The 13,761-nt window shown below is 40.2% G+C and overlaps 1 protein-coding gene across 4 annotated transcripts in view; it reads left to right on the top strand.

The window, feature by feature from the left end:
* Window positions 1–13,761, top strand: part of acadl (acyl-CoA dehydrogenase long chain) — a 146,036-nt gene that overhangs the window by 107,115 nt on the left and 25,160 nt on the right. For 2 of the 4 annotated variants that reach the window (XM_078551657.1, XM_078551658.1), the window contains exons 10-11: window positions 3,399–3,485; window positions 10,665–10,743. In XM_078551657.1, coding sequence (XP_078407783.1) covers window positions 3,399–3,485; window positions 10,665–10,743 — 166 coding nt within the window. Of the gene's footprint in view, window positions 1–3,398; window positions 3,486–10,664; window positions 11,366–13,761 lie in introns of those variants that run through there. The other 2 variants (XM_078551660.1, XM_078551659.1) reach the window with 2 other exon arrangements.

The following is a 13,761-nucleotide window of genomic DNA, read 5'->3' as shown; positions in this document are numbered from 1 at the left end:
AAGGACATTAGTTTATGCTGCAGTGATTTAGCAGCAAAGACTTTAAGTACATAGCTGATAAGTGACATTTTTAAAACTACTTGTCGGTAATGTTGGGATAAATAACTGGGAGAAGTTAGTGAGAACATATGTGGGACCTGCAGTAACATTAATAAAACTAGTCATTAAGCTAATTTCATCAGTTCAGTTATTCATATTGTCAGTTCTATACCTCCTCTGGTTCAGCAGTTTGTGTTGTTTTTTTCAGCATTCACTGTGTTTAAAGAAATGGAATAAAATGAAATAAGGCAAAAAAAAGGCAGGTCAGAATTCTTTGAAACTGTTTGATACTTTTTAAATGAGTTCTGATGGTGCGATCTTTCAAGAGTGTGTAGATTGCTGCCGTCATTGCAGTTTCCAATTTTGTTTAACTTTTATGTGTGAATTTTAAGGTAGGGGTTATTGGCACTGGGGAATGCAACAGTTTTATATCAAGCAGTCGGTATTAGTGTCTGGCGTCTCAAGTAAGGTTTAACATGACACATGCAGAATAAAGCTCTCTTCACTCTGCACTTATGTGCCTCAGAAGTTAACCCCAACTGCACTCCTTCCCACATGAAATTCTGAGTGGGATCGTTGATGTTACTGCTAATTAATGTTACATCAACAGCAGTTTTGTGCTCCGGGCCTGTGGCCACTCGGAACTGCAAACTCAACTTGTTTCATGTAGTTGTATATTTGACTAAACATGCAAATGAGTACTGTATAACAGTTAATCGGATGTGAAACTATATGTGAGGAAATTGCAAGTTCTGTGTTCACCATCCACAGTACCAGCCCTCCGACAGAACCTTTGCCGTAAAATGCGATTAGTCAGGCTAATCACGTCAAAGATATTTCAGGTTCTTAACTCAAATAAGGAAACACTGTGGGAATATTTTTCTTGGATTATTTTTGATTTCTCTGTAACTATTTAAAATCCTCCACCAGATTGTATGAAGAGAAATCTGTAGACCTCCCCTTAAAAGGCTGGCTGACCAGTATTGTGCATTTCTATAGAAAGCTCCACTTACAGCAAGTCAGCTTTTCTTTAAACTTCCCAGAAGGTTTTTCAAATATAGGTAATGCATCACTCCTGCCTGTCTCTCCACTTTCCCCTGTAGTTTTCCAGCTCCGTCATGTTACATCTTATTTCACAACCGAGAAATCAGCGAGATAAATTGCTCTTGGGTGTCTCATATCTTGCACTACCCTGCCCAAACCACAGCGCTCAATTCAGGAAGTTGATTGTACAGCTTTCCTTTAGCCAACATTGACTTTTCTTGAAAGCAATTACTAGAAACTTTGTGCCAGTGAACATGAACTCTAAAAATTACTAAACATGAGAAGTGGTGTTGGGAAGAGCTAGAATTCACCCCAAGTATGGGCCCACAGCACATAAGTGGTAATAAACTGGTAATTTATTTCAAATAAGTAATGGACCAGCTTGTGGAAAATAAGGGCCCCACTGGTTCACGAGTGTGTAATGTTCTCAAGTTTCTGAAGCAAATTCTTTGGGCAGGGTAGAGGGAGTATCTGCATGACCTGGGAGTGTTTGATGCTGGAATACGGATGCCTGAAATGCAATGTTTTCCACTTCCGGCAGCAACATCCCTCACCTAGGCATGTATAAAACTCATTTGAAAAACAAGACAGAAAGAAAGCAGACAGAATTTTCCAACTGCAGTAGTCCCTCCGTGTTCCTTAGTGGCAGTACTTTTGAAAGCTAAGATCTTGCTTTTGCTTTATGGTTCAGGCTGTAGTAATGTTGCTGAATATTTAAATTTGTTCTAAGCTTTTTAAAAAGAAATGCTATATTTCATTGAGGACAGGCAGTGAGCTTCCCCAGTAGGTCAAATGTTTTATCCAAGGTGTAACTGAATCTCTCAGACCATGTGGTTCCAGCTTCAAATTCTGGTCTGCTGATTTGGTTGATTGCAACTGGGATGTTGCAGTGTGTGATACCATCAGCTTGATCACACCAAGGTTAGATAGTGAATAATCACCCAGAGACATGTGCATATTTTGGTATGGAGTGCAGATGGGAGCTTGTTTGATTGGATAGTCTTCTGATGCTATTGTGTGCCACGTGCTCGCACATTAAGACTAGCCGGAGAACAGAGCACCCCATACCAATTGAAATGTATCACAGTGGGAGAAAATAGGAAAAACAGTGATTCTGTAAAGCTGATGATGTAGTAATGAGATGGTTTTATGAGATCAACAGCTATATGAATGGTACCTCTGGATCTTAAAGAATAATACATTTTGTTGAAGAGAAAGACAAAAGCTTTTTGTTGCACTCATCAGGACAAAAGCAAGAATGCCAAATTTCAAACGATCACCACAATTTATACTACGGGGGAAAAGGGTGTTGATTGGTTGGCAAGTTGACTTTGATTGACTGAGTTGTTGCCATGGAGCAAGCAAAGGGGAACTATAGGCTCGCCAAGCTCCCGGGTAATTTAAAAAGGTGCAAGGCTTGAACAACTACATTGGTTTGCAGAGAATGGGTCCTTGCATATATATATATATATATCACCTCTAAAAAGTGTAGATGAACCACATTACGAACTTGACTTATCTTAAATTGGTTGTTAGTGTATTTATTAGCACTTTCAGTGCTGCCCAATCATGGAATGACATCTAGCAGTTGGTTAAGCAAGCCATTTCATATTGCTATATGCAGTGACTACGCGTGTGGCATTTTCCACAACAGGATGCTGCCATCAGTCTAAAAAGATGTTCTGCCTACCACACAAATACCATGTATGAATTTCAGTGCCAGTGCGATGCCAGGTACGTAGATTGTACACCCCAGAGATTGGTTGATCGAATCAAACAAAATTTTCCTTCGGTTGTTTGTAATAGGCAGAGTACAGACCATAATGAACCAGCCTGCTTTTGCAAAACACCAAACAAAACATCTACTGTTAGATGTGATTCTGTGATTGGGCAGCACCTGATGAACAATTTTGGATATGCTAATAACTACACTAACAACCAAATTGAGATAATCAATCGTGCTTTTAATGTGGCTCATTTAAACTTGCTAAAAGTGACATACATTCATACACAGGGACCCGTTCTCTGCAAACAAAAGGAATATGTTCAACCATTGCAGATTTTTTAAATTACCCGGGAGCTTGGTAGCCTATTACTTTCTCCATGACAACATCTTGGCCAATCAGAGTCAACTTGCCAACCAATCAGCACCCTTTTCTCCGGTGTATAAATTGTTGTGATTGTTCGAAATTTGGCATTCTTGCATTTGACCTGATGAGTGCAAACCGAAAAGCTTCGGCAACATGTATCACTTTTCAGCAATATTCAAGTTCTGTGCTACCAGACTGTTAATATTTAACTGTCTTTTTTTATAGGGCTTCTGAACAACAGAACAATGTAGCCAATCAATGTGTACAGCTTCATGGTGGATGGGGATACATGTGGGAATACCCAATTGCTAAGTAAGTCTTAACTTATTTGATCATTTGTAGTTGCTTTAAAGGGGAAAGGAGGTCTAGAGGGAGTACTTTTTGCTCAAAGTATCCTCCAATAGCCATTGAAAATGTGCTGCTAAATCTCTTGTGCTGTTGGTCACAGTATGTTAGATGATGCTTCGTTTTCAAAGAACAGTAGTAGTATTTGAAGGCTGCAAACTATAATTAAATACAAGCTGAGATCATTTAGAGTGTAATAGTTCGGTGAGAGTAAGTGCTGTATGCTGCAAGGCTATGGGCCAGGTGCTGGAAAGTTGGGTTAAAATGGGCAACTGGTTTTTTTTCTTTTTTGGCTGGCACAGACACGATGGGTTGAATGGCCTCTTTCTGAGCTGTAACTTTTCTATGGTTCTATGGAGAGGACTTTTGAGGTTAGAATGTACTCATCAGTTTTAGTTTGGAGATTAGAACTGCAGGTTAGAAACAACCAGCATTTAAGATTATTTTGTATTTGTATTAGAGAGTGACATTTGGCATATTGACAGCTTGACATGTTGATGTACAGTTTTTTGTTTTTTGTAGCTAGGTATCTATTATTGTATCTACTGTGGCATTGTTCACCACTTGAGTCTAGAAAATAGCTAATAAATGTTGGTATCTAGTGAGATATTTAGCTCATAACCTGACCTGTCCCTTTAAGGCCACTGCTCAAATTACTGACCTCCAGGTATTGGAGTTGCTTGTAAATTAGTGAGGTTAATAAAATGCTGATGAACTTCAGATTCCAGTCCTCAAATCCAGAATGAAGTCATTTTTTTGGAAAAACTTGATCTGAATCTGTTACATCTGTTGTGTGACAGGTTCATGCCAGCTGCAAAATCCTTTTGTGCAAAAGGAATCAAAACCCTAAATTATAGATTAAGTTAACACTTGGCAGATTTTCAACCAAAACTACCAAAGTACTCATAATTTTTCAATGTTTAATCTTAGTGATGGATTTCCTTCTACAAACTTCAAAGTTCCTGCATTTTTTCTGCTCGCTGCTCCTCAGTTTACACTACATACCTATGCTAGAGCTCAGCCTCCCCAACTTAATGTACACATCACTTCCAACCACATACGTGTAGCTGCCAGTACTTACCTCAGTATGCATAATTCAGTCCATATTTCAACAATATCTTGCATTTATATGATGCCTTTAACTGAGTAAAACACCCCAAGATGCTTCACTGGATAGATATCAGATATCATTTGACTCCAGAGTCAAAGAGGTAGGCTTTAAGAAGCATCATGGAGGAGGAGAGAGAGACAGCTAGAGCAGCAGAGAGGTTTACTAAGGGAATTCTAGAGCTAAGGGCCTAGGCATAACTACTGATGGTGGAGCGTTTAAAGTAAAGGGTTCACAAAAGACCAAAATATCCGGTGTGGCATCCATAAATGAACTACAAATATTAATGCCATCTCTGACTTTGAATACTTCTGCACCCAGTGCAAACAGTGTCTGAGGTGAGAAATCACATGAAATGTCAACTCCCGTAGGGCCAGTAAGGCAGGCAAGTTAGATGGTCAGCAGTTTACTGGGAACAAGGTGAATAGGAAGTATTTCTCATGAATGAGATAGGGAAAAAATAGGAGGAGAGAGGTGGAGGGATAAGGACTATGATAGAAGGAGCCTGCAGGAGCATTGATTTGATGGGAAGGGTGAAGTCTCTTCTCTGCTGAAAATTCTGTGATGCTCTGATTGCTGCGCATTCTTCCATTCCCTGGAAGTCCCATTTCACCATTTTGATCTTCTGATAGATGGTGATGGAGTGACAGAAGAGAGTCTCTCCAGACTCCACTTCGTAGAATGATATAGCACAGAAGGTGGCCATTTGGTCTGATGTGCCTGTATTGGCTCTTTGAAGCAGCTGTCCAATTAGTCCTGTTCCCCTGCTTTTTTCTCATGGCCCCATAAATTTTGCCCCTTTAAGTATATACATATGCCAAACTAATAGGGTAGAGAGAGGGAGAAATTATTTCTGCTGGTTGTGGAGTATAGGATTAGGAACATAGCCTAGATCTCTTCCATAAATGGCAATTGATGCTAGGTCAGCTGTTAATTTTAAATCTGAGATCAATAGCTTTCTGCTTATCCATGGTATGAAGGGAAAGGAGGCAAAGGTGGAGTTAGAAAACACCAGCCATAACTTCACTGAATGGGGGTTCAGTATTAGTAAATTAGTTCTAATAGAAAGAAAAGTACTGAAGAAATTAATGGGACTGAAAGTTGGTAAATCCCCTGGACGTGATGATCTACATCTCAGAGTGTTGAAAGGGGTGGCTGTAGAGATAACGGATGCATTGGTGGTCATCTTCCAAAATGCGGGAATGGTTCCTGCAGATTTGAAGGTAGCAAATGTGTCCCCACTGTTTAAGAATGGAGGGAGAAAGAAAACAGGGAACTACAGACCTGTTAGTCTGACATCAGCTGTAGGGAAAATGCTAGGATCTATTATAAAGGATGTGATAACTGGACACTTCAAAAATAATGGTAGGATTGGGCAGAGTCAGTATGATTTATGAAAGGGAAATCATGTTTGACAAACCTGTTGGAGTTTTTTGAGGAAGTAACTAGCAGAATAAATAGGGAAGAACCAGTGAATGTGGTGCATTTGGATTTGTAAGAAGATTTTTAATAAGGTCGCACAAGAGGTTAGCAAACAAAATTAGAGCTCATGGGATTGGGGTTAATATACTGGCATGGATTGAGAATTGGTTAATGGACAGAAAACAAGGAGTAGGAATAAACGGATCATTCTCAGGATGGCAGGCTATGACTACTGGGGTACCAGAAAAATCAGTACTTGGGTCCCAGCTATCTATATAATCTATATAAATGATTTGGATGTGGGGACCAAATATAATATTTCCAAGTTTGCTGATGACACAAGACTAAGTGGAAATGTGAGTTGTGAGGAGGATGCAAAGAGGATTCAGGGGGATTTAGATAAGTGAATTGAGTGGGCAACTCACTGGATACTTGGCAGACGGAATATAATGTGGAAAAATATGAAGTTATCCACTTTGGAATGAAAAACAAATGCAGATTATTTCTTAAATAGTGAGAGATTGGGAAGTGTTGATGTCCAAAGGGACCTGGTTCTCCTTGTTCATGAGTCACTGAAAACTAGCATGCAGGTGCAGCAAGCGATTAGTTGCATGAGGATTTGAGTACAGGAGTAAAGATGTCTTGCTGCAGTTGTGTAGAGCCTTGGTGAGACTGCACCTGGAGTACTGTGTACAGTTTGGTCTCCTTACCAAAGGAAGGATACACTTGCAATTAAGGGAGTGCAACGAAGGTTAACCAGACTGGTTTCTGGGATGGCGGACTTGTCCTATGAGGAGAGATTGAGGAAACTGGGCCTGTATTCTGTAGAGTTTAGAAGAATGAGAGGTGATCTCATTGTAACATAAAATTCTTACAGGGCACGGCAGAGTAGATGCAAGAAGAATGTTTCCCCTGGCTTGGGACAGGCCCCGAACCAGGAGATATAGTCTCAGAATAAGGGGTAGGCCATTTAGGACTGAGATGAGGAGGAATTTCTTCACTCAGAGGGCGGTAAACCTGTGTAATTCTCTACCACAGGGTGCTCTGGAAGCTGTCATTGAGTATGTTCAAGACAGAGATTGATTGATAGATTTCTAAATAGTAAAGGTATCAAGGTTTATGGGGATAGTGTGGGAAAATGGCGCTGAGGTAGAAGATCAGCCATGACCTAGTTGAATGGCAGAGCAGGCTTGAGGTCCTATGTTCCTAAAAATATTTTTTGTGTACCCAAGGACAAAGGATGGATTTGTTAGCACCTAAATGGAAGGTGGAAAAGTAACCAGTTGTATAGTAATGTGGGAAAAATGCATTGAATTTAAATGTTGAAATACTAGTAAAGGATTCAATGCCCCAGCACCAAACCTAGCATTTCCATAGCCTTTTTGATTATTCAAATGATCTATATATGTGGACCCTCTCAAGTCCCTTGGGACTGCCATGTTTCTAACTTTAGATTATTTGGAAAGGTTCAAAGTGGATGACCTCATACTTGTCTACATTGAAATCCATTTTTCATAGTTGACTGCAGCCTTTCAACAGTACTTTACAACAGTAATGACACTTTAAAAAGTATTCATAGGCTGTCATATGCTTTGGCACATTCTAGTTTGTGAAAGACACTATTTAAAATACAAGTCTTTTGTGCCATCTCAGACCTGCTCTCCTGCCCCTTGGGCTGTGAGCAACATCATGGATGATTTACTAAAATTTATTTTTTTTTAAAAAAGACACTTCTTTGACACCTTTTAGTAAATTGGGTTCCTTGCCCAGTTGTCCTTACCTGGACCATACCTGGCCTGCAACAAAAGCTCTACTTAGCTTGTCCACCACCTACAAGGCACAAGTCAGGAGTGTGATGGAACACTCCCCACTTGCCTGGATGAGTGCAGCTCCTACAACACTCAAGAAGCTTGACACCATCCAGGACAAAGCAACCCACTTGATTGGCATCACATCCACAAACATTCACTCCCTCCACCACCGATGCACAATAGCAGCAGTGTGTACCATCTACAAGATACACTACAGGAATTCACCAAGGCTCCTTCAACAGCAACTTCCAAACCCACGACTGCTACCACCTAGAAGGACAGGGGCAGCAGATAGATGGGAACACCACCACCTGGAAGTTCCCCTCCAAGTCACTCACGATCCTGACTTGGAAATATATCGTGTTCCTTCAATGTCTCCCTTCTTAACAGCACTGTGGGTGTACCTACACCACATGGATTTCAGCGGTTCAAAAAGGCAGCTCACCACCACCTTCTCAAGGGCAATTAGGGATGGGCAATAAATGCTGGCCTAGTTAGCGACGTCCACATCCCATGAATGAATTTTTAAAAAACTAACTGCAAGTCCCGTTTCGTATCACCCATGTGTTCGTTAATTTACATTGGCTCCTGCTCCAGCAATGTCTTGACTTTGAAACTCTCATCCTTGTTTTCAAATCCCTCCCTGGCCTCGCTCCTCCCTATCTTTGTAATCTCTTCCAGTCCCACAACCCTCCAAGATAGCTCTGCTCCTCTTAATATCTCCTCATGTGATTCAATGTCATATTTGATTTTATAATGCTGCTATGAAATGTCTTGGGATGTTTTATCATGTTAAGGGTGCTATATAAATACAAATTGTTGTTGTTGGACTGGAAACACACTGGTCAAGAAAGTTCTCTTCTATACATTTTGGGAATTCCTACCTCTCTTGTCCTTTACACTTGTTACTTTGCCAGTCTATGTTAAGGTAAATAGGCACCCCACCCCACAATTATCACAACTTTATATTTCATGTGTCTTTCTGAAACGTTGCTGCAAATTTGCTCCTCTATCTGCTCCCCACTATCTGGTGCCCTCTAGTAGACACCCAGCAACTGAATAGTTCTTATATTGTTCCTTAACTATAACCAAATAAATTCCATTTTTGAGTCCTCAAGTGCTTCTTATTTTTCCAGCACTGTAACAGCATCTTTAAGCAATACTTCTGTCCCCCATCTCCTTCCTTCCCCCTTTCTTACCTTTCCTGAAATACTTTGTGTTCAGGAATAGTTTCTAATTACCACCATCTTTGTGCCAGGTATCCAATATTGTCACTATATCACTATCCCATGCTGTAATTTCTTCCTGCAATTTACCAACCCTATTTACCAAGCTCTGTGCAGTTAGGCAGATGGACTCCAAATCAATCCTACTCTGTCTTGCATTTCACCCCTGTCTGACCCCTTCAATTTCTGAACTAGTTGTTCTAATGATGCTCCTCCAATCCTCCATGCATCTATATTCTTCTCTCTCATGCTTCACCCTGATGCCCCTTTCCCTGCAAAATTACTTAAACTCTACTCCACAGCACTAGTTGACCTCTTTGTAAGAACATTAGTCCCAGCCCTGTTGTGAAGCAACTCATCCAACTTATACAAGGCCCTTCTTCCCCGGAATTGGTCCCAATGCCCTAGGGATCTGAAGTCCATCCTCCCCTGCATCATTTTTCCAACCATGAATTAACTTGCCTTAACTTACTATTCCTATGCTTACAAGCATGTAACACTGGGAGTAATCCAGAGATCATGTTTTTGAGCTCCTGCTCTTCTACTTGCTTCCCCAGCTCCTGTGACTCTAACTGCAGGAGTTTAATGCTCCTCCTATCTATGTCTCTAGTTCCATGACTTCTAGCTGTTTACCTTGCCTCCATAGTATGTTCTACCCTATTCTGTGATGCCCCTTACTGTGGCGCTAGGGAGGCAACATGCCCATTGGGTAGGCAATACATTTTGCTTTGCCATAAACAGATCAAGCACTGCGGTTGCTTTGAACTTGGAAGCACCAAAATGCATTCAGCACCTAGTTATCTCAGAAGTCACTTTTTTTTTGTCACCAGCAGAAAATTGCAGACATTTTCAGTGTACTAGTGTGTCTCAGTCACATTCTGGGAAGGCTTCATTTAAACCAACTTGGGACCAATGCTCTGACGAATTACATAACTAGGGAAGTAAACAAAGCTTCAAACTAATACAAAAAAGTAACTACTTTTCAGGAATATTTAGGCTGCGTGTTGAAATATAACTTTTGAGAGTTTAGCAATTTGGATGTGAAGACATTGCTATACTAACACAAATGCTTATTAAACTGCTGTTCCGTACTAAATTTGCTGCTTTTGGCTGAAGTAGAGTTGGTCAAAATAAAGGCTTCCCATTCCTGATCACTATGTAATCGCTCATGCTGTGTGGATGTGAGTGATGGCTTGGTCTGAAGTGCTTGACCCATGCACTTTGAGATCTACACCCCAGCAAAGTTCAGTGATCTCAGCAGAGTTAACAAAATGCCTGCCAAGCAAGCTGCCCCTGCTCATCCAAGTCTTTTGCTACCAAAATATGTTTTAAAGGTGGACCATGTGTAGAGTCTGCCTACACTACAAGTCCTAATCTGAATTACTCTATTCTGCATTTGAGAGTTCCATAGTGTTTTTTTTAAAAAGTCATGTTCCTGTCAATAGGAGGGGAGAAAATAGACTAGAAGTTTTGCAATTTTTCAAAAAATTCAGAGAACTTGAAAGTGAACAATTACTTGGATTAATGATTCTCTCATATTTAAAATGCACCATATATCTTACAACAGCTTTTTTTTCAGGTCCTTTGTGGATTCCCGTGTTCAACCGATTTATGGTGGTACAAATGAAATAATGAAAGAGCTTATTGCTCGTGGAATTGTAAGTGACTGATAAAATGGCAACAAAATGATGTTTCTGTCAAAAGTACCTCTACAGTCTGAAAACATATATTCATGAACCGAAAAAGTTCATCCAAAGATGAAGGAAAATCTATATCAACTGCAGGGTGTTTCAGAAATAAGAACTTGAATATTGACATAAGAAACCAATGGCTTTTTTCTCCTGTTGCATCTTAATATGCTCTGCATAATGTAACTGCTGTTTCAATGCAGAATCAATATTTTGTGCCTTAGATGCATACCATCTTGTGTATTTCATTCTGTTTTCTTTCTGTTTGTGGAATTCTGATAGCAACAGCCAAACTTGTTGATGATTTCAAGAGCCAGCTGCAAGATGTTCTGGTTTTAAAATATATCCACGAATCCATGTTTTATTGTTGAGGCAGGGAACCAGCATACAATGTCAGTGTTTCTTTTCTGGCTGAACGGTTAAGCAGCCAAACTAAATGAACATCAATTTTGAAGAAAGTTAGAACACCTTAACAATGTTCCATTGAATTTTTTTGCTTAGTTTTATGTTTCTTTGTATGTGTGCGTACTTTCAAAGTGCTAATGGACACTATTCTGATAGAACTGTAACAGAATTAAACACGTATTCAGAATTTGGCATAGATTGTCTACTTAAAAACATGCAGCATGATAACATTGCTCAGTGTAATGTTTGAATTGAAATTAATATTTGCTGATGCAATCATGTAATGATTAAATATACCATCTATGTACAGTAAAGTCCTGCCGTTCGCGGGAGTTATGTTCCCACAAATTCTCGCAAAAACCAAATCGCGAATGTACTTTTTAATGGGATTGAATTAGATAGGTTCCAGCCATCCCAAAATGTGACCTTTTTAGAGGAACAGAGGCAATAAAGACTATGTTTTTGAATAAATTCAAGACAATCTTACTGCAGAAATTGTTTGACAATGCAAGAAAATAAGAACAATGTAAAATTTGTCACGCACAGGCAATAAAAACTGTTTTGAGTACAGTAAATTTAAGACAGTTTTACTGGAGAAATTGTTTAACAATGCAATAAAACAAGAACAATGTAAAAATTGTCACTTGCAATAAAAGCTCAGTGCACAGTAAAGTTTGTCACACATTACAAATTACAGTACTGCACAGTACACGAGAGTGGAGGTAGAGGGAGTGGGTGAGGTGGCTGATGTAAATGTTGATGTGGATGAAAAGAACAGTGTTGTTCTTGACTGCTTCACCTTTTGCTTTTCAATTTTATAAAGTTCTCAGTAAGGAGCAATAGCAGTGTCAATCGCTCTACAAAAGGCAATGCTTCTTTCCATGCTTGTACCATGGTCTATTGCCTGTTTTTTGAAATCTTCAGTTGATTTTGAGATCTGCCATCACCTTGGTTGTGAAATGAGCCTTCTTAGGCTCTTCTTCCTGTACCTGCCCCTGTCTAGTTTCATTTAATTTCATCAGTTCAACCAGTTCTTCTGTAGAGAGTTTCTCTTGATGAGATTGAAGCAACTCATCTACTTCATCTGTGGTCAGGTCTTCAAATCCATCATTGCCAAGTCAACAATCCTGGTCACTTCAGCATCCACATTGGGAGCCCTGTGAAATCATTCACACCGTCAGGCCAAACTTTTGTCCAGCAGGCATTTATGGTTGAAGCTTGAACTTCATCCCATGAGTCCTTAATATGCCTATTGCTATGAGGGTATTGAATTCCTACCAGCAATCACAGGCTGTGGTTGAAGGGTCTGCTTCCAGAAGATGAAAGATGTGGCTGAAACTTGGTCGGGTGTAGTAAGCCTTTGAGTGACACAATGACACCCTGGCCCATTGGCTGGATAAATGAGGTCATATTTGGGGGTAAAAACAAAATGTCAACATCTGGATGGCTCTCTGTGAGAGAGTGTGGATACCCAGGTGCATTATCGAGGATTAGTAGGACATTGAAAGACAGGTTCTTTTCCCTCAGTTAAGTCTTGATCTCTGGCAGAAAGCAATTCTCAAACGAGTCTTCAAGTACTACTGCTGTAACCTGGGCATTGCTGTTAGCCTTCCAAGAGATAGCAACAGAGATTTATTTTTTTCTTTATGAGCGCGAAGGTTTTCAGACCTATAAGCCAGCATTGGTTTATATTCAAAACCATCCACATTGCCACATAATAGAAGTGTTAGCCTGTCCTTTGCTGCTTTAAAACCAGGAGCTGTCCTTTCTTCTTTCGAATGTAGGTCCTATTTGGAATTTTCTTCCAGAACAGGCCAGTTTCATCTGCGTTAAAGACCTGCTCTGCTTGGTAGCCTCTCTCCTCCATGTATTTCTGCAGCACCTTGGGAAACTCTCCTGCAGCTGCATGATCAGCTGATGCAGCCTCCCCCACCAACTTCACATTATGCAGTCCAAAACGCTTTTTAAAGCAATCGAACCATCCTGTTCTGGCTGAGAATCCTTTGGAAGTCAAAGAAGAGGCACCTTTTGCACCACCTTCATCATCACTATTATCATGGGTGACATTAGCACTACCCTCTTTACTACTTTTTATGTACAATTCAAGTGCCTTATTTCTAATGATTGGACTATTAACTGGGGTCCTCCTTTGATATTGGTGCTCTATCCACATGTTGAGTAACTTCTCCATTTCCTCTGAATCTCTCCTTACAAAAGTTAACCTGGCAGAACTGACCACCAGAAGCACTAACACTGGCCCTTATTTTTTCTTCAGTCTGCCTAATGTACCTGATTGTGGATTCATTGAAAGAGTATTCCCCGGCCAACATTGTAGCACTTGTACCATTTTTCAGCCTATCTAAGATTGTGACTTTGTGCAAATGCCATCGTTTTCCTGGGATGTTTTCTGCTTGACTCTGACTCACTGATTTTTAGTGAAGTGCTGCATTGTACCTGTGCTGCAAAATACTGGTCAGGAGTTACAATATCCTGTAAATCACAGCAAACCACACGCAGTTAGAGATAGCACATGCGCAGTGCGCATTTTCTACAGGGAAAATACGCCACGGAAACCTTGTTTTT

Source organism: Cetorhinus maximus, chromosome 11 (genome assembly GCF_964194155.1).
Source record: "Cetorhinus maximus chromosome 11, sCetMax3.hap1.1, whole genome shotgun sequence".
NCBI lineage: Eukaryota > Metazoa > Chordata > Chondrichthyes > Lamniformes > Cetorhinidae > Cetorhinus > Cetorhinus maximus.
Note: the sequence above shows the minus strand (reverse complement) of the source record. Positions and strands in the feature narration are given on the sequence as shown.